Genomic DNA, 25,158 nt, shown 5'->3' on the forward strand with positions numbered 1-25,158 from the left:
CACAATGCATATGAACTAACAGGTTATGGAGAAAACAACGCAATTACACATAGGTTGTAATATGGCATTTTTTCTGGCTTTGCTTCCCCAGTCATATTGCCCACACACCGCTACTGCAGACAGACACCACACAATTTCATTTACATTTAAGTCATTTTTAACAGACGCTCTTATCCAGAGCGACTTACAAATTGGTGCATACACCTTATGACATCCAGTGGAACAGCCACTTGCATCTTGACAATTATAGAAGATGAAAGCTATAATAGGCCTATGGTAGGTTACTCTGTCATCAACCAGCATCATGGGCCAGGGTGGGTGGCAATACTACCAGAAATAGCCTAGTTCTAGAGGATAGCCCAGTTCGGAGATGATTATACTTTAACGAGCACAGTGAAAGAATGTCAAAAGCTTCAAAACAACTCATACTGACGTGTTATCTTTGGCAACTGACTGATGTGGAAGAGCATCCGCACCTTATGCACCTGCGTGACAGAATGTCGAGAAAATCCTTTTCAGTGAATCCATTCATTCACACATTCTAAGCGTTGCCTGCACCTGCTTACTCACTCCTCCAGACGTCTCTTCACCAATTTAGCCGTGTATGTGTATTGTAGTATAGGTGCAAGTTGGCGTTGCTGCTGATCGAGTCTGTTAAGATTGTGTACGTTTTTCTTAGCGCACGCAATTACGCAAGCAGCAACTGTCCCTTTTCTCTTCATGCCTTCGTTAGTTGCGCTTTAGTAATGGGCTGCGGAAGCACCAAGGTGCTGCCAGAAAGCTCGGTTAAAAACGGTTACGTGAGCTTCGTGAAGTCGGTAGTGGGCTACAGTCACAAAAGAAAAGAGTTAGACGATGAGCTACAGAAGTGTAAAGGGACGCAGAAAAACGTTTGGAGTGTTGTTCAGAGCAGTGGAGTTACGGGTACACAGGCGCCGTCACGCGTTCTACTGCCGACGGGCCCGGATGGGCAGAGGCACAAAAAAGTGGCCAAGTACAAGGCGAAGTTTGACCCCAGAGTCACAGCAAGGTAACTGTCTAAAAATCGTTAACGTTTGAAGATCAGTAGTAGCAATATAAATCAGTGCCGATTCATTGTAGGTACTTAGACTAATTAATTTGCTAATGTTGTTGATGATGATGATGACTCCATATTCTATGATATTTCATATTTATCTCCCATAGAAGACCTCACCTCACTAGAGTTGAATACAGTAGAACAGAACACTATTCTACTTCCCACTCGCCCTTTTCTCTTCTCCCTCCTGTCCTCTCTGTCCAGGTATGATATCAAGGCCCTGATCGGTAGGGGGAGCTTCAGCCGGGTAGTACGCGTCGAACACAGAGCCACCCGCCAACCCTTCGCCATCAAGATGATAGAGGTCTGTAAACTTATTTCTTCCAGTAGACCTAGGGAAGAGGTAGGGGGACAGCGAATGTTCATGAGGGGAGAAACAGAAGGAGAAGGAGGTGTGCAACATTAGTAAGGGCAATTACACCAACAAATTAAAAGGGCAGTAATATCAGTTGTCAAACTATTCAGGATTGTGTGTCGTTTTCTAAAATGAAATTCAACACCTGTTGCAGGTGGAGGCCAGGGAAGGGCGAGAGGTGTGTGACTCGGAGCTGGGGGTGCTACGCAGGGTCAGCCACCTCAATGTGGTACAGCTGGTGGAGGTGTTCCAGTCGCCCCAGAGGGTCTACATGGTTCTGGAACTGGCCACAGGCGGGGAGCTGTTCGACCGTGTCATCGCTAAGGGCCACTTCACCGAGCGTGATGCCACCAGAGCCCTGCAGATGACTTTAGCCGGGGTGGGGTATCTTCATTCTCTGGGCATCACACACAGGGACCTGAAACCTGAGAATCTGTTGTACTACCACCCTGGAGCCGACTCACGCCTGCTGGTGACTGACTTTGGACTGGCCAGCTTTGGGAACAGGGACCCTGGAGGGGGTAAGGATGGAGGTGGGGATGGTGTGGGCAGTGGAAGTGGAGATAGTGGAGTTGGAAGAGGCAGTGGAAGGGGTGCAAGTCTGGGTGGAGTTCCAGGTGGTAAGGTAGCAAATAGGGATGGTAAGGAAAGCTGTGATAGAAGGGATGGAAAAGGAAGTGGAAGAGATGGAAGAGGGGATGGAGGAGGTGGCGGTAGAAGAGACTGGTCCATGACGACCACTTGTGGGACACCAGAGTACATGGCCCCAGAGGTGGTCTTGAGGTTGCCCTACTCCTGCCAGGTGGACATGTGGGCCCTAGGGGTCATAGCCTACATCCTACTCAGTGGCTCCATGCCCTTCGAGGACGACAGCCGGCCCAGACTCTACAGAGCCATCCTCAGGGGAAGGTACAGCTTCCACGGAGAGGTGAGTTGTTGCGTTCCATCATGCGTTTCTTAAAGGGGCAATTTGGGATTCAAACAACAACAAAGCTGTCACCCCACTGCTTTCTTGTAAACAGCAGAGGGATGGGGCTGGAGCAATGTAACCACTCTCAATTCATAGAGTTATCGGTGCAAGGACTGACCATCCGTGAGATCCAAATCCTAGATTTCCTTCTTTAAATGTTTTTTTTCTTTCAACTTTGAATGGTCCGTCTGTCTTTTTGCTGGTTTGGCTATGTAGTCCCATCGTGCACAGCGGGACAATGATCTGAGTGAAGTCCTTCTACATCCACTGCCTGCCACGCATCACACACTTTCAAACACGGTCTTTCACTCATGCAGAAGACACACGCACACACACAGTCACACGCTCTCACACAATTTATCTCAACACGGAAACATAACCATACAGTTACACACATCATATCCTCATCATTATTTCACCAGATCATTTCTAATAGTCTGAATCACTGAACTGAATGTCTCACTGAACATCTCAGAACCATCATGTGAAGTTCTTCTCCATTGATCTCCTTCAGCAGATCAGCATGGTAACACACTTGAATGGACACATATGTTTGATTTAGCTCTTTGAAAACGCTTAGAGGGTAAATAGGGCCTTGTCGTTCATGTCCTCTCTGCTCCTTTCTGCTCCGTGCTGTAACTGAACTGGATATTTTAACACTTTTGTTAGAGCGCTCTCTCTCTCTCTCTCTCACACACACCCACACACACACACACACACACACACACACACACACACACACACACACACACACACACACACACACACACACACACACACAAGCTCAGTCTCTGTGGTGGTGTGTTTGTGGGGAGGTTTGGGTCCGTTCTTTCACGCTGATTACACCCCAGCCTGGGATTATTCAGTGGGCTTTAAAGCATGGCCCCATTCTGTTGTATGCAGCGGCTTGACATTTCAGTCTGCTCTATTATTCCAATGTTTACTGCGGCTACACTGACCAGACAGACCACCAAAGGAATAATGGATATGGCTGAAACCCTGGGTGGGATTTACAAAAAAAAACATATTTCACATATTTATGGCTTTCTAGAAATATTTCTTATGTAAAACTGAGAAAATATATTTGTGTTTCGGCTGTATAATAACCTTGTCTGCAACGGTTCCGAAATGAATAACTAGTCTACTGATTTTGCTGCACTATTTATGTCTAGGGGTCTTAGGCCTAGCTACGTGGTCTGTAACCTGATTTGATGTGTGCATAAATGTAAGAAGTAAGCGTGTGCGACTAGGTGTTGAATGTACACGTAACTGCCAAAGTAAAAGAAACACTTGATTAAATGAGGGAAAGAAAGTATTTTGAAAGCAGGTGCTTCCACAGAAGTGTGGTTCCTGAGTTAATTAAGCAATTAACATCCCATCCTGCTTAGGGTCATGTATAACAATGCTGGGCAGGCGGTTATTTTGGCCGTTATTTTGGCTCCCATGGCTATGCCCCCATAGGATGACAGTGCCCCCATCCACAGGGCACGGAGTATGTGAGCGGAGTTGAGCTGTCGGAAATGCCGCTCATCTCTCATGGAGTGGTGCTTGCGCACTGCTCCCGCGCTCCACGTCCTTTCCAACCGTTCCGCTAAAAAAAACGCTCCTTGCTCAAAAAATAAAAAATACCTGCCTCTCCAAATTCACTCCGTTCATTAAAATCACAATTTATCCAACAGCCACTGATTTTTGTGACTACCTGGACCTACCATTTGGATATGAAGCATCGAAACCAAACCATATGATTTGAATAAAAAGTATTTTAATAAACAACAGGAAACTTTAAGAAGCGCTCATCATTTTAAATAGGCTATGTGTTGTATTAAACAAGATATAAACACTCTCAATAGGTCAGGAGTCAGACAGGTAGCCTAAGAAGGATGAAAATGAATTATTTAGGCTATATTATTGAAATTATGTCAAGGCTGGCAGGGACATTAACCACTCAGCATTTAAACAACATTTCGTTTTACTAAATCATTATAGTCTATGAATTGCACATTTGGGCTGTGACTTAATTAGAATGAAATACAAATGAAACGAAAAAATGCCTTATTAAGCTACATCTACAGTGCCTTTGAATTCATTTTTAGAAACATGAGTTTGGCCAGAGTCTGTGGCTTCAGGCTCATGCGATGGTGCCATATGCCATAGCTGACTCAGTCACCAGATCACAACCCAATTGAACAATTATGGGAGATTCTAGAGCGGGGCCTGACAGAGTTTTCCACCACTTTCTAATAAAACACCAAATTAGAGGTACAGAAGCCCATCCTTATACATCACATGTTCACAGGTGTGTGCAACCAGACTGTCTGTCTCTCATACCACCCACACATACTTACAGTGCCTTGCAAAAGTATTCATCCCCCTTGGCGTTTGTCCTATTTTGTTGCATTACAACCTGCAATTTAAATAGATTTGTATTTGAATTTCATGTAATGTGAACACACACAAAATAGTCCAAATTGGTGAAATGAAAGGAAAAAAAAGACTTGTTTAAAAAAAAAATACAACATTTTAAATGGAAAAGGGGTGCGTGCATTTGTATCCACCCCCTTTGCTATGAAGCCCCTAAATAAGATCTGGTGCAACCAATTACCTTCAGAAGTCACATAATTAGTTAGATTGCACACAGGTGGACTTTATTTAAGTGTCACATGATCTGTCACATGATCTGATCTCAGTATATATACACCTGTTCTGAAAGGCCCCAGAATCTGCAACGCCACTAAGCAAGGGGCACCACCAAGCGAGCGGCACCATGAAGACCAAGGAGCTCTCCAAACAGGTCAGGGACAAGGTTGTGGAGAAGTACAGATCAGGGTTGGGTTATAAAAAAATATCAGAAACTTTGAACATCCCACGGAGCACCATTAAATCCATTATTAAAAAATGGAAAGAATATGGCACCACAACAAACCTGCCAAGAGAGGGCTGCCCACAAACTCATGGACCAGGCAAGGAGGGCAAAGAGACCAAGGATAACCCTGAAGGAGCTGCAAAGCTCCACAGTGGAGATTGGAGTATCTGTCCATAGGACCACTTTAAGCCGTACACTCCACAGAGCTGGGCTTTACGGAAGAGTGGCCAGAAAAAGCCATTGTTTAAAGAAAAAAATAAGCAAACCTGTTTGGTGTTCGCCAAAAAGCATGTGGGAGACTCCCCAAACATATGGAAGAAGGTACTCTGGTCAGATGAGACGAAAATGTAGTTTTCTGGCCATCAAGAAAAATACTATGTCTGGCACAAACCCAACACCTTTCATCACCCCGAGAACACCATCCCCACAGTGAAGCATGGCGGTGGCAGCGTCATGCTGTGGAGATGTTTTTCATCGGCAGGGACTGGAAAACTGGTCAGAATTTAAGGAATGATGGATGAGCTAAATACAGGGAAAATCTTGAGGGAAACCTATTTCAGTCTTCCAGAGATTTGAGACTCGGACGGATGTTCACCTTCCAGCAGGACAATGACCCTAAGCATACTGCTAAAGCAACACTTGAGTGGTTTAAGGGGAAACATGTACATGTCTTGGAATGGCCTAGCCAATGCCCAGACCTCAGTCCAATTGAGATTCTGTGGTATGACTTAAAGATTGCTCTACACCAGCGGAACCCATCCAACTTGAAGGAGGTGGAGCAGTTTTGCCTTGAAGAATGGGCAAAAATCCCAGTGGCAAGATGTGCCATGCTTATAGAGACATGACCCAGAGACTTGCAGCTGTAATTGCTGCTAAAGGTGGTTCTACAAAGTATTGACTTTGGGGTGGGGGAATAGTTATGCACGCTCAAGTTTTCTGTTTTTTTGTCTTATTTCTTGCTTATTTCACCAACAAAAATATTTAACATATTCAAAGTGGTAGGCATGTTGTGTAAATCAAATGATACAAACCCCCAAAAATCCATTTTAATTCTAGGTTGTAAGGCAACAAAACAGGAAAAATGCCACGGGGGTGAATACTTTCGCAAGCCACTGTACATCCATGAACACACACACACACACACACACACACAAACAGACGTGCATACTAGTGACGCGCAGGTCAGCAGTTTGTTCAACCACACGCCTGCAATAGCTAATAACCCATCTGTGATAGTGTGAAAATTTGAGGCCCCCACCTGACCGTAACTCGCAAATAGGCCGATAGAACATGTGCTGTTACACAGGTGCACCTTGTGTTGGGCACAATAAAAGGCCACTCCAAAATGTGCAGTTTTGTCACAAAACACAATGCCACAGATGTTTCACTTTTACAGGAGCTTGAAATTGGCATGTGGACTTCAGGAATGTCCGCCAGAGTTGTTTCCAGATAATTTTGTGTTAATTTCTCTACCATAAGTCACCTCCAACGTCGTTTTAGAGAATTGGCAGTACATCCAACCGGCCTTACAACCGCAGACCATGTCATGTGTATGGGCTCGTTTGGGCGAGCTGTTTGCTGATGTCAACATTGTGAACAGAGTGCCCCCTGGTGGTGGGGTTATGGTATGGGCAGGCATAAGCTACGGACAACAAACACAATTTTATTTTATCTATGGCAATTTGGATGCACAGAGATACCCGTGATTAAATCTTGAGGACCACTGTCATGCCATTCATCCGCCGCCATCACCTCATGTTTCAGCATGATAATGACCCCATGTCGCAAGGATCTGTAAACAATTCCTGAAAGGCTTGCATACTTACCAGACATGTCACCAATTGAGCATGTTTGGTGTGCTCTATATCGACATGTACGACAGTGTTTACCAGTTCCCGCCAATATCCAGCAACTTCGTACAGCCTTTGAAGAGAAGTGGGACAATATTCTACAGGCCACAATCAACAGCCTGATCAACTCTATGCAAAAGAGATGTGTCGCGCTGCATGAAGCAAATGGTGGTCACCCCAGTGACTCACTGGTTTTCTGATCCACGCCCCTACTTTTTTTAAGGTATCTGTGACCAACAGATGCATATCTGTATTCCCAGTCATGTGAAATCCATAGATGAATGGGCCTAATGAATTTATTTCAATTGACTGATTTCCTTATATGAACTGTAACTAAGTAGAATCTTTGAAATTGTTGCATATTGCATTTATATTTTTGTTCAATATAGTTGACATCAGTAAAGTTGTCTTTCATCTCTGCTTCTCTCGCTCAACAGACATTTAGGGACCGTGGAATTTTCAAATGACATCACTTTGGCCAGTTTTAAGGAAATTAAAAGCAGTGGAAAATACCCAACATGTTTCTGATAAGATTTCAGTACTGCTTGGATGCATATTATGGGATCCTGAGTGGCACGGTCAGCTAAGTCGTCACTACAGACCCGGGTTCGATCAAGGGCTCTATCACAACTGGCCGTGAGTCCCATAGGGCGGTGCACAATTGGCCCAGCATCGTCCGGGTTAGGGGAGGGTTTGCCCTGGGAAGGCCATCATTGTAAATAAGAATGTGTTCTTAACTAACTTGCCTAGTTAAATAAAGGTTAAATAAAAAATAAATACAAATATTTTATATGGTTGAAATACTATCAGCTTTTATGAATCTGATAGAGATAGCGCCTTTACAGACAGTCCCTAAATACGCATTCATTCTCTCAAGATGCTGAAAGAAAAAAAATCTTATTTCTCCACTCCTGTTCCCGAGTCAAAATGTACATTTGGTGTATCATTTTACTGCAAGATATGCTTAATTCTGCAGGAGTTTGTATTATATTGGTTATGTGAGAGGTTATAGACCTACACGCAGTGTCCAGATTTCAGTTAGGCTTTTATCAATTTAACCCTCTGGATAAGAGCGTCTGCTAAATGACTTAAATGTAAATGTAAATGTAACCCATCTAAACAGTAGGCTATAGTTCCCTTGACTTGCCATATTTGAAGTCCCCCGTCTTGTAACTCTCGAACGTGTGTAGCGCCTCACAATAATCACACTGCACACTTTTACCACTTCACAAAATCACACCCAAACATTACTTTTATGGCCCTCCTTTCTCTTTATTTTAAACTCTCCTTTTCTCTCATTGAATTCAACTTCGACATTGTCCTTTTTGCCACAGTGGATCGCCATTAACTTTTTCTGGCCAAGTTCCCAAAAAGCATTTGGCCATTGGCAAATATTTCGCGCATACAGTTAGGCCATAAAGCTTTGGCTTACATACTCCACTCAAAGCGTTAAAGGAGCCCTATAGTACAGTAAATTGTGAGGAGCCAGCCAGAGATGGAGAGAGATAGGAAGATAGAGAGGGAGACAGTGAAGAAGAGAGAAATGGAGACAGAGCGAGAGAAAGACGGACAGAGAGAAGGAGAGCGACGGAGAGGAGAGCGAAAGAGTGGGGGAGGAAATGGAAGAGGAATGATAGCCCAGGTGTCATCCAAACTTCTTCCTTTTAAGAATGATGGAGGCCACTGTGTTCTTGGGGACCTTCAATGCTGCAGAATAGTTTTGGTACCCTTCCCCAGATATGTGCCTTGACACAATCCTGTCTCGGAGCTCTACGGACAATTCCTTTGACCTCATGGCTTGGTTTTTGCTCTGACATGCTCTGTCAACTGTGGGACCTTATATAGACAGGTGTGTGCCTTTCCAAATCATGTCCAATCAATTGAATTTACCACAGGTGGACTTCAATAAAGTTTAAGAAACATCTCAAGGATGACCAATGGCAACCGGATGCACCTGAGCTACATTTTGAGTCTCATAGCAAAGGGTCTGAATACTTATGTAAATAAGGTGTTTTTAAATGTTTTTTTATGCATTTGCTAAAAATTCTAGAAACCTGTTTTCGCTTTGTCATTATGGGGTATTGTGTGTAGACTGATGAGACATTATTTTTATTTAATCCGTTTTAGAATAAGGCTGTAACGTAACAAAATGTGGAAAAAGTCAAGGGGTCTGAATAATTTCTGAATGAACTGTATGTGCCGGTACTCATTTTGGGTGCCGGTACCTTTTTATATTTAGTTGCAGTGACTCGTGAATACTTTTGAGCTAATATTCTATAGGAGCTGTCTTTATCCTTTTGACTGGTGTTTTTTTTTACCAAACTAAATATGCTTCTCTGCATCTCTGCTAAATCTGGGTAAAGGATTGAAAGGAATGTGAGTGTTGTTCAGTACATTTAGTAATTGCTTGCTTTTCTAAAGTCTACCAACCTTGCCAGCAGGCATGCCAGCTAACATAGTTAGACAAGCTAGCTACTCTAGCTTGATTGATAGCCTAAAATGGCTTCTTGGTGGCTAGTTATGAGGTTAGGAGATTGGGAACCTAGTTATGAGGTTAGGAGATTGGGAACCTATCTGGGCTGAAGACAACTTTATAAAAGTGCTAGGTGGCTAGTAGTATTACAGAGAAACAACAACAAAAATGTTTTAACGGGACAAATCTGAGGGGCACATGCCCCCTATGGGCATGACGCCCCGCATGCACACACACACACACATACACACACACACACACCACTTCTCCTTCCCTCACTGCAGTACAGCATCACAGGTGTCACAACCCTGGCCTCGGGCTGTGTGGTAGAAACTCTGAACTGTAGAGGTGAAGGAGGAGGGATGGGGGATGGGGGATAGGTGGTGGGGAGGAAGTTGCCTCTGGGCTATTTGAGCCTTATCACTCAACCTGTTCACTGCAAGCATGAGTTCATTGTGAACTTGCCTTACTTAGCATGGTGATTTTTCTGCATTTGAACAACAAATTACAACAGCTACACAATATTGACCTAAGCATCTGCATGGTAGATTTAGCAGCAAGAACTATGCGTGATTCTAATAGTTAGCCCAGTCTGCCACCTAGTGAGGGGACTGTGAATGAACTCAGCAGTCCATATAGAAAAACAATCTCCTCTTTATATTCCACTTGAGTCATGACATTTAAATTGTTTACCACCTGCATTTGATATTTAGACTTTGAATGGTCATTTATGTTTGGTATTACAATATACATGCAGGCCAGTTATTTGTTTGATTTAAAACACCTGGCTACATTCTTCCATTGGCCTTACTAGCTGTGCTATTATAGTGGTATATACTGTATGTACTAATGTTATATAAGGTTGACTTTGTTGCTATGGAAAATCTGTGCTTGGGTTCCACTTCCCATAACAGCAGCTAATAAATCTTTAGCAGTGACTGTCTGAGAGGCTTGCGTGCAGTTTTACATTATTCAGAGTGCATTATCCACACAATCACATTAGAGCTGTAATCCTAGCCTCTAGCGTTTTCTTTATTTGTTGTAATTATATGTTTGTCAGGTGAGGATGGATCCTGGCGCTAAAAGAGCCGGAGCGAAGCGACTCACTGACTCCTTACATCTTTCTGTCTCTCTAACAGCTAACGGCATGTTGCTCAATAAACCAGGCACTGTAGTGTTTTCTCTTCTAAGGTTGCATCCCCAAATGGCACTCTATTCCCTACATAGTGCACTACTTCTGACCACGGCCCTATTAGTAGTGAACGATGTAGGCAGGGAATAGGGTGCCATTTGGGACGTAGTGTTATTCACCTTCTTCCTCTGCCCAATACCTTTCCCTTTCTCTCCTAATCTGACTTTCTCCTCAGCAATGATATATGGTTCAGGCTCTTGTCCCTTTCCACCAAACCTAATAAAGCCACTGTTTTTTTTATGTGAAAATTTTACAAAATAAAACAAGAAAATATACTTGTATTTCAGGTCGTTGGTGCACCACCACAGACAGAGTTGCCACAACTCTTCCCTCTTCTTCAGTTGTATTGATAAAGAAGAATACTTGGGGAAAGTATGAAGATCCTTCATATTATTGTAGTGGAGGCTGCTGGGGAGAGGACGGTTCATAAGGACAGCCATGATTGGGAGTCCCATAGGGCGGTGCACAATTGGCCCAGCGTCGTCGGGTTAGGGTTTGGCCGGGGCAGGCCGTCATTGTAAATAACAATTTGTTCTTAACTGACTTGCCTAGTTAAATAAAGGTTCAATAAAAAATGGATTGGTATCAAACAGTTGTGGAAAAACTGTCGTACTTGAGTAAAAGTAAAGATATCTTAATAGAAAATGACTCAAAAGTGAAAGTCGCCCAGGAAAATCCTACTCTTAGTAAAAGTCTAAAAGTATTTGTTTTTTATGCTTAAGTATCACAAGTAAATGTTATTGCTAAAATATACTTAAAACTATAAATAATTTCAAATTCCTTATATTAAGCAAACAACACTCAGACATCATTGACAAACTATGCATGTGTTTAGTGAGTTCACCAGATTAGAGGCAGTAGGGATGACCAGGGATGTTCTCTTGATAAGTGTGTGAATTAGAACATTTTCCTGTCCTGCTAAGCATTCAAAATGTACTTTTGGGTGTCAGGGAAAATGTATGGAGGAAAAAGTACATAATATTCTTTAGGAATGTAGTGAAGTAAAAGTAAAAGTTGTCAAAAATATAAAAAGTAAAGTACAGATACCCCCCACTTAAGCAGTACTTTCAAGTATTTTTTACTTAAGTACTTTACACCACTGGTTTCAAACACATTTTGTTTGGTTTTCATGTGTTTGATACCATTCCATTATATCCAGACAGCTGATGTTCTGAAAGAGCTACAAAATCTGTATCCCTACAAATCAGCTGGGGTAGACAATCTGGACCCTCTCTACCTATTACCCGCCGCCATTGTTGCAACCCCTATTACTAGTCTGTTCAACCTCTTTCGTATCGTCTGAGATTCCTAAAGATTGGAAAGCAGTCGCGGTCATCCCCCTCTTCAAAGGGGGAGACACTCTAGACCCAAACTGTTACAGACCTATATCCATCCTGCCCTGCCTTTCTAAAGTCTTTGAATGCCAAGTGAACAAACAGATCACCAACCATTTAGAATCCCACCGTACCTTCTCTGCTATGCAATTTGGTTTCCGAGCTGGTCACGGGTGCACCTCAGCCACACTCAAGGTCCTAAACGATATCATAACCGCCATTGATAAAAGACAGTACTGTGCAGCCGTCTTCATCGACCTGGCCAAGGCTTTTGACTCTGTCAATCATCACATTATTATCGACAGACTCAACAGCCTTGGTTTCTCTAATGACTGCATCGCCTGGTTCACTAACTACTTCGCAGATAGAGTTCAGTGTGTCAAATCAGAGGGCCTGTTGTCTAGACCTCTGGAAGTCTCTATGAGGGTGGCACAGGGTTAAATTCTCGGGCAGACTATTTTCTCTGTATATATCAATGATGTCACTCTTGCTGCGGGTGATTATTTGATCCACCTCTACGCCGATGACACCATTCTGTATACTTCTGGCCCTTCCTTGGACACTGTGTTAACAAACCTCCAAACAAGCTTCAATACCATACAACACTCCTTTCGTGTCCTCCAACTGCTCTTAAATGCTAATAAAACGAAATTCATGCTCTTCAACCGATTGCTGCATCACCAATCCAAAGTTAAATCTAGAATCGGCTTCCTATTTTGCAACAAAGCCTCCTTTACTCATGCCGCCAAACCTACCCTTGTAAAACTGACAAACCTACCGATCCTTGACTTCGGCGATGTCATTTACACATTTTCCTTCAACACTCTACTCAGCAAATTGGATGCAATCTATCACAGTGCCACCCGTTTTGTCACCAAAGCCCCATATACTACCCACCACAGCGACCTGTATGCTCTCGTTGGCTGGTCCTCGCTACGTATTCATTGCCAAACCAACTGGCTCCAGGTCATCTATAAGTCTTTGCTAGGTATAGCTCCGCCTTATCACAGCTCGCTGGTCACCATAGCAATACCCACCCATAGCACGCGCTCCAGCAGGTATATTTCACTGGTCATCCCCAAAGCCAACGCCTACTTTGGCCGCCTTTCCTTTCAGTTCTCTGCAGCCAATGACTGGAACAAATTGCAAATATCACTGAAGCTGGAGACTTATATCTCCCTCACTAACTTTAAGTATCAGCTGTCAGAGCAGCTTACCGATCGCTGCAGCTGTACACAGCCCATGTAAATAGCCCATCCAACCAACTATCTACCTCATCCCCATATTTGTTTTTGTTTTTCTGCTCTTTTGCACACCAGTATTAATACACATCCTCATCTGCACAAATCACTCCAGTGTAAATTCCTCAATTGTAATTACTTCGCTACTATTGCCTATTTATTGCCTTACCCCCTTACTTCATTTGCACACACTGTTTACAGATTTTTCTATTGTGTTATTGGCTGTACGTTTGTTTATCCCATGTGTAACTCTATGTCGTTGTTTTTGTCGCACTGCTTTGCTTTATCTTGGCCAGGTCGCAGTTGTAAATGAGAACCTGTTCTCAACTGGCCTACCTGGTTAAATAAAGGTGAATTAAAAAATAAAAATAAGAACACAATTATCTGTAAGGTCCCTCAGTAGAGCAGTGAATTTATAACACACATTAAACAACAAAGATCAGGGACGTTTTTCCAATGTCTTGCAAAGAAGGTCAACTATTGGTAGATGGTTAAAAAAATAAGCAGATATTGAATAATAATGGAAAAATTATTAAATACGCTTTGGATGGTGTATCAATGCACCCAGTCACTACAAAGATAAAGGCGTCAGTTGCCGGAGAGGAAGGAAATCACTCAGTAATTTCACCATGAGGCTAATGGTGACTTTAAAACAGTAACAGAGTTTAATGGCTGTGATGGATCAACAACATTGTGGTTATTCCACAATTACTCACCTAATTGACAGAGTGAAAAGAAGGAAGCTTGTACAGAATATAAAATATTCCAAAACATCCTTTTTGCAACAAGGCACGAAGGTAATACTGCAAAAAATGTGGCAAGGCAAATGAACTCTTTGTCCTGAATACAAAGTGTTATGTTTGGAGAAAAAACACTACAACATTACTGAGTACCACTCTCCATATTTTCAAGCATCATGGTGGCTGCATCATGTTATCAAATCAAACCAAACTTTATTTATATGCGCCGAATACAACAAGTGTAGACTTTACTGTGAAATGCTTACTTACAAGCCCTTAACCAACAGTGCAGTTCAAGAAGAAGAACACATTTACCAAGTAGACTAAGATAAAAAGTAATAATAAAAAAAATAACACAATAAGAATAACAATAACGAGGCTATATACAGGGGGCACCGGTACCGAGTCAGTGTACGAGGTTACAGGCTAGTTGAGGTAATCTGTACATGTAGGTGGGGGCGAAGTGACTATATATAGGTAACAAACGAACGAGTAGCAGCAGTGTACAAAAGGGAGGGGGGGTCAATGTAAATTGCCCGGTGGCGAATTGTTCAGCAGTCTTATGGCTTGGGGGTAGAAGCTGTTGAGGAGCCTTTTGTTCCTAGACTTGGCACTCCGGTACGGGTACAGTGCCTTGCAAAAGTATTCATCCCCTTGGCGTTTTTCCTATTTTGCTGCATAACAACCTGTAATTTAAATGGATTTTTATTTGGATTTCATGTAATGGACATACACAAAATAGTCCAAATTGGTGAAATGAAATGGAAAAAAACAACTTGTTTCCAAAAAACAAAACAAAGTGGTGCTTGCATATGTATTCACCCCCTAAATAAGATCTGGTGCAACCAATTACCTTCAGAGGTCACATAATTTGTTTTAAAAAGTCTGCAGTCTATGTGTCACATGGTCTGTCACATGATCTCAGTATATATACACCTTTTCTGAAAGGCCCCAGAGTCTGCAACACCACTAAGCAAGGCACACCACCAAGCAAGTGGCACAATGAAGACCAAGTAGCTCTCCAAACAGGTCAGGGATAAAGTTGTGGAGAATTACAGATCAGGGTTGGGTTATAAAAAAATACCCGAAACTTTGAACATCCCACGGAGCACCATTAAATCCATTATTTAAAAATGGAAAGAATATGGCACCAGAACAAACCTGCCAAGACAGGGCCGCCCACCAAACTCACGGACCAGGCAAGGAGGGCATTAATCAGAGAGGCAACAAAGATAACCCTGAAGGTGCTGCAAAGCTCCACAGTGGAGATTGGAGTATCTGTCCACTTTAAGCCGTACACTCCACAGAGCTGGGCTTTATGGAAGAGTGGCCAGAAAAAAGCCATTGCTTAAAGAAAAAAATTAACAAACACATTTGGTGTTCGCCGAAAGGCATGTGTAAGACTCCCCAAACATATGGAAGAAGGTAATCTGGTCAGATGAGACTAAAATTGAGCTTTTTGGCCAAGGAAAACGCTATGTCTGGCACAAGTCCAAAACCTGTCATCACCCCGAGAACACCATCCCCATAGTGAAGCATGGTGTTGGCAGCATCATGCTGTGGGAATGTTTTCCATTGGCAGGGACTGGGAAACTGGTCAGAATTGAAGGAATGATGGATGGCACTAAATACAGGGAAATTCTTCAGGGAAACCTGTTTCAGTCTTCCAGAGAGTTGAGACTGGGACGGATGTTCACCTTCCAGCAGGACAATGACCCTAAGCATACTGCTTAGGCAACACTTGAGGGGTTTAAGGGGAAAGGGGAAACATATTAATGTCTTAGAATGGGCTAGTCAAAGCCCAGACTTAAAGATTGCTGTACAGCAGCGGAACCCATCCAACTTGAAGGAGCTGGAGCAGTTTTGCCTTGCATAATGGGCAAACATCACCAGGGGCTAGATGTGTCAAGCTTATAGAGACATGCAAGAGACTTACAGCTGTAATTGCTGCAAAAGGTGGCTCTACAAAGTATTGACTTTGGGTGGGTGAATAGTTATGCACGATCAAGTTCTGTTTTTTTGGCTTGTTTATTTTTTGTTTCACAAACAAATTATTTAGCACCTTCAAAGTGGTAGGCATGTTGTGTAAATAAAATGATACAAACCCCCAAAAAACGATTTTAATAATTCCAGGTTGTAAGGCAACAAAATAGGAAACATGCGAAGGTGGATGAATACTTATGCAAGCCACTGTATGCTTGTAGTCGCTAAGGACTGGGGAGTTTTTCAGTATAAAAAAACAAACAGAATGGAGTTAAGCACCGGCAAAATCTTAGAGAAAAACCTGGTTCAGTCTGCCTTCCACCAGACACTGTGAGATTATTTCGCATTTCAGCAGGACAATAACTTAAAACACAAGGTCAAATCTACACTGGAGTTGCATACCAAGAAGACAGTGAATGAGTGGCCGAGTTAAAGTTTTGACTTAAATCTACCTGAAAATGCTTGTCTAGCAATTATCAACAACCAATATGACAGAGCTTGAAGTATTTTGAAAATAATAAATGGCTAAATGTTGCACTATCCAGTTGTGGAAAGCTCTTAGAGACATAACCAGAAACACTCACAGCTGTTATCGTTTCCAAAGGTGCTTCTACAAAGTATTGACTCGGGGGTGTGAATACTTATATAAATGAGATATTTCTGTGTTTTATTTTCAATATATGTGCAAAAATGTATAAAAACCTGTTTTCATTTGGTCATTTATGGGGTATTGTGTGTAGATGAGTGAGAGAGAAAAATCTATTTAATCCATTTTAAATTCAGGCTGTAACACAGCAAAATGTGTAATAAGTTAAGGGGTATGAATGCTTTCTGAAGGCAATGTAAGCAATCATCAGTCAGAAAATTATGATTCTGAAGGACAGACAAACACCGGCATGTGGTGTGGGAGCTCAATCAAAAACTGCTTCTCTCAGGTGTGAAATAAAACAATGAAGGGAGTCTGTGAGGAGCATGTTTATGGTGCTTTGTGTGCAGTACTTTCTGCTCAGTTACAGACAGACAGTTGACTTCTCCCTCTTTCTCTTCATCTCTCTTCGCTCTCTCTAGTGTAGTACACTGTGTCTATGAGTGAGACCTGCTTCTCTTTAAATTCATCTCCCTGGCAACAGTTTTGCAATTGTCAATTTCATGGTTGATTAATTGTCATTACTGGGTGAGAGACACAAAAGGAGAAATGCACTTCTGGATTAAAATAGAGAGGAGCGAGACCTTCCCCGAAGAGCGAGGTTTATCTGCTTTTGCGAGGTTGAATTAAAGAATAAGAGAGAAACATTCATTCATCCACTGTTTTCCTTGGGTTGTTGTTGTGGCCCTTATTGTACAGAAGAACATTTTAAAGTGAGATGTTTGATATATTTTCATTGAAGGTATCATGCTCTATTTAGCAGTAAAGTGAGAAAAGCTTATCAATGTGCATTGACAGTAATAATACAAGTAAATGGCACTTAGCCTGAGGTAACAAATGATTACACTATTACCAATAATCAAAGCCTCAAAAGTATTTATAGAGAGAGCTTAGTGTGAAGGAAATTAGTCATTATTTTGGGGTTTATGACATTATTTTCTTTGTTGAATGACATTGATGAGTTTGAGTCTTGGTTGTTTAGGCGACAGGCAGATTTGGTAGATTTTGTTCTTGAGCTATTATGGTATTAAAGTATTATAATCAATATACAGTACCGACCGGTCAAATGTTTCCACACACCTACTCATTCAAGGGTTGTTCTTTATTTTTACTATTTTCTACATTGTAGAATAATAGTGAAGACATCAAAACTATGAAATGACACACATGGAATCATGTAGTAACCAAAAAAGTGTTGAACAAATCAAAATATATTTTATATTTGAGATTCTTCAAAGTAGCCACCCTTTGCCTTGATGACATCTTTGCACACTCTTGACATTATATCAACCAACTTCACCTGGAATGCTTTTCCAACAGTCTTGAGGAAGTTCACACATATGCTGAGCACTTGTTGGCTGCTTTTCCTTCACTCTGCGGTCCAACTCATCCCATCTCAATTCAGTTGAGGTCGGGTGATTGTGGAGGCCAGGTCATCTGATGCAGCACTCCATCACTCTCCTTCTTGGTCAAATAGCTCTTACACAGCCTGGAGGTGTGTCGGATTATTGTCCTGTTGAAAAACAAATTATTGGGATGGCGTATCGCTGCAGAATGCTATGGTAGCCATGCTGGTTAATTAGGGATAGCCCCCTTTTTTTCAATTTTCGCCAAAAATGACATACTCAAATCTAACTGCCTGTAGCTCAGGCCCTGAAGCAAGTATATGCATATTCTTGGTACCATTTGAAAGGAAACACTTTGAAGATTGTGGAAATGTAGGAGAATATATCACAATAGATCTGGTAGAAGAAAATACAAAGAAAAAAAACAACCATTTAATTTTTTTTTTACCACCATCTTTGAAATGCAACAGAAAGGTCCTACATCTAGCCATCACTCTGGTTGTAATTCTGATGGTGTAAACAAGATGGCAGCCGTGTGTGTGCCAACGGATAACTTGAAGTATGAGCAAACTACATGACATTTAGTGTGAAGTCACCCAGGTACATTTGGGCAAATCGTGAAGAAGACATTTTTTATTTATTTAACCAGGGAAGTCAGTTAAGAACAAATTCTTATTTACAATGACGGCCTAGGAACAGTGTGTTAACTGCCTTGTTCAGGGGCAGAACGACAAATGTTTTACCTTGTCAGCTCAGGGATTTGATCTAGCAACCTTTCGGTTACTTGTCCAACGCTCTAACCACTAGACTACCTGCCGCCCTATTACATTTTTCTGCAAGAATATCGTCAAATCAGAATACATGGACTTTTATTTAGCTTTTCCAGTATTAGTAGCCATATTATAAGTTCAACATTTGCAAAAAAAAAAAACAGTTTTCATAACTTCACAACTCTCCATATTCTAATAATTTTTGACCAAAAGGAAAAGTCTTGCAGTCGCACAGCTACATTTTGCATCAAATACGGGGTTTACTCCCGTAAAGCCCAGTTCATTGGCTATCTAGCTAGCTTTGTTTGACCCCGATTGGTGCTTATTTGACAAAGTTATAGTCAATCAAGTGAAGACTGCCCATGTCATCGGCGTGCCATGAAGGTTTCGCTCTCTGACCAAATTTGGTGTCCTATAGGATGTACTACACCCCTAATGATATAGTGAAGTCTGGTTACTTTCTAGGATCTCTGGGGAATAAATACGAACGTGATTTGACTGGTTGAAACAACGTTTAGGGTTAGATTTTCACAGATTCCTTTCTTTGCAAATTGAACGAGTGGAAATACAAAATCGATCATGCATGCTATATGGACTTTTTTCTGATATGATATAGGATTTTATCTAACAAAACTACACTTCATGTTATCTCTGGGACTATTTTGATGATAAATCAGAGCAAGTTTTCAGAATGTAAGTACAGATTTCACCTTCAGAGGTGAATTTACCAACCCTATCCTGGTGAAAAAAGTGTTTTAAATTGGACAGTGCAGTTATATTAACAAAACTTTAAGCTTTCAGCCGATATAAGACACTTATATGTACCGGACAGTTGTTGTTTCTCTAAAATCTGCGATCGTGACACAAGGCGCTGCGTGATTTACAACTGTCCCGTTGATGGGTTGCCTATCCCTAAGAAGTTTAAGTGTCCATTGAATTCTAAAATAATCACATACAGTGTCACCAGCAAAGCACCCCTACACCATCACAGCTCCTCCTCCGTGCTTCACGGTGGGAATCACACATGCAGAGATCATCTGTTCACCTACTCTTCGTCTCACAAAGACACGACGGTTGGAACCAAAAATCTCAAATAGGGACTCATCAGACCAAGGGACAGATTTCCACCGGTCTAATGTCCATTGCTCATTTTCTTGGCCCAAGTAAGTCTCTTCTTATTATTGGTGTCCTTTTAGTAGTGGCTCCTTTGCAGCAATTCGACCATGAAGGACTGTTTCACGCAGTCTCCTCTGAACAGTTGATATTGAGATGTGTCTGTTACTTGAACTCTGTGAAACATTTATTTGTGCTGCAATTTCTGAGGCTGGTAACTCTAATGAACTTATCCTCTGCAGTAGAGGTAACTCTGGGTCTTCCTTTCCTGTGGCTTTTGCGATTGATGTTTTTTGAAATTGACTTAAAGAAATGCTCAAATTTCTTGAAATATTCCGTATTGAATGACCTTCATGTCTTAAAGTAATGATGGAATGTCGTTTCTCTTTGCTGATTTGAACTGTTCTTGCCATAATATGGATTTGGTATTTTACCAAATAGGGGTATCTTCTGTATACCACCCCTACCTTGTCACAACACAACTGATTGGCTCAAACGCATTAAGGAAAGAAATTCCACAAATTAACTTTTAACAAAGCACACCTGTTAATTGAAATGCATTCCAGGTGACTACCTCGTGAAGCTGGTTGAGAGAATCCCAAGAGTGTGCAAAGCTGTCATCAAGGCAAAGGGTGGCTACTTTGAGGAATCTCACATGTAAAATATATTTTGATTTGTTTAGCACTTTTTTGCTTACTACATGATTCCATATGTGTTATTTCATTGTTTTGATGTCTTCGCTATTATTCTATAATGTAGAAAATAGTCAGAATAAAGAAGAACCCTTGAATGAGTAGGTGTGTCCAAACTTTTGACTGGTACCATATGTATTATTAATATTGATTTCACCTGTCACTGTTGTCAACGCCGATGCTAAGCATGCTATACTTTCTAATTGTCACGCCCTGACCTTAGAGATCCTTTTATGTCTCTATTTTGGTTTGGTCAGGGCATGAGTTGGGGTGGGCATTCTATGTTGTGGGTTCTATGTTTTCTCGTTCTGTGTGTTTGGCCGGGTGTGGTTCTCAATCATTGTCTCTAATTGAGAACCATACTTAGGTAACCTTTTCCCACCTGTGTGGTGTGGGTAGTTATTTTCTGTTTTGTGTGTCTGCACCAGACAGAACAGTTTCTTTCGTGCTCTTTGTTGTTTTTTTGTTAATCAGTGTTCACTTCAAATAATAAAGATGAACACGGACCACGCTGCACCTTGGTCCTCCACTCCTTCCAACAGCCGTTACACTAATACCAAAACAATTGCATTATTGCCAGCTGCACCTGTGAAGGTGGAGAGGTGACACAAAGGTCACTAAGTCACAGTGCACTTCAGGCTTTTTTAGCACAATTTGGGTTACTGTTAAGAACAACTTGATTATGAGGATCATTGTCTCTATGACAGAATGCCAAAAGGATTCTGATTTATTAAACAAATTATATATTCTTTATTGAAAAGACACTGCGCGTTGATGACGGTCTACTCATGAGTGTCATTTTATTCATTACAAAGGGGGATCATTTGTTATTTGAATTAACAATGAACTGAAAGACCCCATAGATGTGGTGTGAAGCAGGGTTGTTTTGTGAAGCTAGTGTAAATTAAATAATTATCCTAGGACCCATTCCCACATAGACCTAAATCCAGTTTTGTCATATTCAGGTTTCAAAGTAATTCAGCCAATACTGGTCCATTTACCCAGTGACATTTAGCTGTGCTTTTGTAGTTCTCATCCTGACTGTTGGGCAGCAGAGGTCAGGGAACACACTCGTAGAGACCTATTTAATCAAATCTTGGTCTGTGGGTCCCATATGTAGTACAATATAAAGGGAATAAGGTGCAGTTTGGGATGTATACCTGGAAGTTGGTGTCAATTTTGATTGAACGGGACTTTGAATACGTCCTGTCGTCGTCCAATCAAGTATTTAGAAACTAGATTCACCGAATCAAGGGGCTGTTACACTTGAAGGGTATCTAGGGAATAGTGAGAATGGACTCTGCTATTTTAGAAATGCAGTATAATCTGCAGTATAGACCATCTGGTATTAGTATTTTATTAGGATCCCCATTAGCTGTTGCGAAAGCAGCAGCTACTCTTCCTGGGATCCACACGAAACATAAAACATGACATAATACAGAACAGTAAAAGACATGAACAGCTCATGGACAGAACTACATCAATGTATGTGAGCAGTGGAGTCTAAAGTAAATGAGTTGAGGTAAGTCCTACTAGGACAGATAGCTGTTATTATGAAAGTTGACCTTTCATTTCTAGTCTTTATAACAGGTCTAAGTCTGTACTGTATACATAGTGTGAATGATTACCTCTCTCCTCTCCTCTTCCCATCATAGCCCTGGCCCTCTGTTTCCAACCTGGCTAAGGACTTCATTGAGCGCCTCCTAGGGGTGGACCCTTCATCTCGCCTCACCGCCATCCAGGCCCTCCACCACCCCTGGGTGGTCACCATGTCAGCAAGCTCCTCATCCATGACCAACCTGCATCGCTCCATCTCCCAGAACCTCCGGCGGCGGGCATCTCGGGCCTCCGTACCCTCCTCCTCGTCATCCTCCCGACGCCCCAGCAGCACAGGGTCCGGGGCCAGCCACAGTCGATCTACACATCTGCTGGAGAAGAAGCAAACCCAGAGACCCACCACCCAGAAACAGAGACGACAGCCAGGGAACCAGGCTACGACCCAGTCTCTAAGACCCACCTCCCAGCCCAACAAGCCCCCTGAGCAGGTTCAGCCAGCGTGCTCCACCACCACCACCCAGCCAGGGTCGCCCTGACAAAAACCCAGTCACAGTCAGGCTAACATCAGCAGCACCACAGCTGTTCAGGCTAAGTCTGCTGTCTTGCTGCTGCAGACATCGGCGTGTCTCCCAAATGGCACTCTATTCCCTATTTAGTGCATTACTTTTGACCAGTGGTGTCTGTGGATCAGGCTGAAAGCTTTAGCCTGTTCTGTTGCTGCCACTCTGTCTTAGTTACAGACCCATGCTCAGCTATACACTCTGATCCCACTCAGGCTACCTCAACACTTGGTTGCTCACAAACACGCCACACAGACTGAGGCTTTTCCTAAGACAGTACCAGCTCCAACCCCAGCAGAGATGATCAGACTTTGCCTTAAAGAATAGGCAAAACATCGGATCATTTTTAAGGTGTCGTATAAGTGAATCTCTAGTACAGGCCCTATTTTCTTTCAGGAAAGTAAAGGGTTAAGTAAATAGGTGTGAGTGAAACTCTGCGAGATGAGGCTTGACAGGCAGGGGTACGCTACCTCTTGAAACACCCAGCTCTGTAATAGTGTAATAAACTATCATCAATATTTAAATTGAGTACCTGAAAACTTTATTTCAAATCCAAAACGTTCTAGGAAAAGGCTATGCGGAGAGGAAAACAAAAATAAAATCAAAGTTTGAAAGTGCATCAAAATGCAAATAGGATGGGAAGAATAATTGCTCCATTTCATCTGGCATTATCACAAATTATATTCATGATTTTTTTGTGTTTTGTATTAATCTTGGTGATTCATGTTCTCAGTTGAAGATGACTTGGGGTATGTGCTTAATGGCACTCTATTCCCTATATTGTGCACTACTTTTGACCAGAGCCCTATGGTTCCAGTGCACTATAAAGGGAATAAGGGTGCCATAAGGGATTCAGACTTGCTGTCTGACTTACTTGGCTAGTTACCACTTTGGAGAGGAGAAGAGACAGTATAACTTATAGAGGACAATGGGTCCTCACTGATGCTGGTTCAATGGTGGAGTCAGATGTAACATATAGCCTATTTGTGTGGAAAGGCCTCACTACACCACCTCTTTACCCCAGTGAATGGTTGTAAATATAAGTATGAAATCTAATCTGCCTGCATGTTTGTTTTCTTAGTGTCTGCATCCTTTTTCTCATTCTGACGTAAGGTGAAATAAACTGTATATTACTCCAACAAGTTAATGTAACAAACTTTTTTAATCAAATGAACATCACCGTGTTTTGATGATATATAATGATCTGTATTATTTGTCCACAAGTTGAGCACCCTGTGGCATGGCTGAATGAATGCATCCTTAATGGAAATGATGAGAGGCACTAATGTGTGTTCTTCTATTGTCCCTTGGTGTTGAATTATCTTTCCCATCACAGGCTCAAGGGCCTAAGAGTGAGTAGACTTCGTGAGTTGGTTTAAACACGTCCATCATTTCTCCTTTGGATTGACAAGAGATGTGATAGCACTCTTGTAGATTGGCTTCTCACCCTGTAATGGTATAGAGGAACACTATCGGTACGCATATGATCCCCAAGGATTTCTCCCTCCACAATCCTCATTCACAGACTGTGAAGAGACAAAACAGCTCATGTACTGTATATTCTTGTGAGTCTGGTGAAACACTTTCCCTGATACGTCTGACCTGTAGCTTCCATGGTGTCTACAGCCACACCAGGGCAAGCCAGACAGTGGGAATAGGCCTACGTCCCAAATGACACCCTATTCTCTATATAGTGCTAGGGGGCCTGGCCAAAAGTAGTGCACTATATAGGGAATAGGGTGCCATTTGGAATAGAGCCTGGGCCTGCGGTCAGAGGGTATAGCAGGGCGGGCAGGACTCGCAATTAGCCAGGTCATCCCTCCCAGGTCTTTGTGGAAGCGGGCAAACTCTTGATGGTCGTGGGTGGAGGTGAGTCGTTACCAGAGCAGTACAGAGAACTTTATTTCAAATCCAAAACGTTCTAGGAAAAGGCTATGCGGAGAGGAAAGCAAAAATAAAGCAAAGTTTGGACCCAGACACCACTACAGTCAGCTGAACTACATCAGCACCTGACAGGCAGAAAATAAGATCAAACATTAAAGACACAACCTCCCATTTCAATAGCCTCACTTTGCCACTTTGAAGAAGCAATTGGTGTGTCATTAATTTAAATTACCTTCGAACAGCAGGAATTATGACAGAGTGTGGCTTTAAATCTGGGATTTAAACAGCAACAAACTGGTCACCCAGCACTTTTTTGGTGAACAACTGAGGTATGGGGCTGGAGAAATTAACCACAATCAAATGAATGAACATTCATGAGTGCAAAACGATTATTATCTTTGACAATATAGGTTTTAGTACCTCTCTTTAGGGCTGCGTGAATGTGGGCAAAGCCCTGTCTCTGTCTGGCCAGATACAAGAAGAGAACCAAGCACCCGTCCGTGTCCCTCTC

General features: G+C 42.1%; 1 protein-coding gene across 1 annotated transcript; it reads left to right on the forward strand.

Annotated features, from left to right (window-relative positions):
- Nucleotides 1–342: 342 nt before the first annotated feature.
- On the forward strand, nucleotides 343–23,905 carry LOC118360492 (serine/threonine-protein kinase H1-like). Its single transcript, XM_035739741.1, has 4 exons — nucleotides 343–1,030; nucleotides 1,283–1,382; nucleotides 1,588–2,361; nucleotides 22,302–23,905. The coding sequence occupies exons 1-4, from the start codon at nucleotides 747–749 to the stop codon at nucleotides 22,737–22,739; spliced, it is 1,596 nt and encodes a 531-aa protein (XP_035595634.1). The 5' UTR covers nucleotides 343–746; the 3' UTR covers nucleotides 22,740–23,905.
- Nucleotides 23,906–25,158: the final 1,253 nt, after the last annotated feature.

This window comes from Oncorhynchus keta, chromosome 28, assembly GCF_023373465.1.
Source record: "Oncorhynchus keta strain PuntledgeMale-10-30-2019 chromosome 28, Oket_V2, whole genome shotgun sequence".
NCBI classification, from domain to species: domain Eukaryota; kingdom Metazoa; phylum Chordata; class Actinopteri; order Salmoniformes; family Salmonidae; genus Oncorhynchus; species Oncorhynchus keta.

Coding starts and splice junctions, on each gene's coding strand:
- LOC118360492 (XM_035739741.1), top strand. CDS start 747: ATGGGCTGCGGAAGCACCAAGGTGCTGCCAGAAAGCTCGGTTAAAAAC. Junction 1,383..1,587: donor TCGCCATCAAGATGATAGAG/GTCTGTAAACTT, acceptor CACCTGTTGCAG/GTGGAGGCCAGGGAAGGGCG. Junction 2,362..22,301: donor GGTACAGCTTCCACGGAGAG/GTGAGTTGTTGC, acceptor TTCCCATCATAG/CCCTGGCCCTCTGTTTCCAA.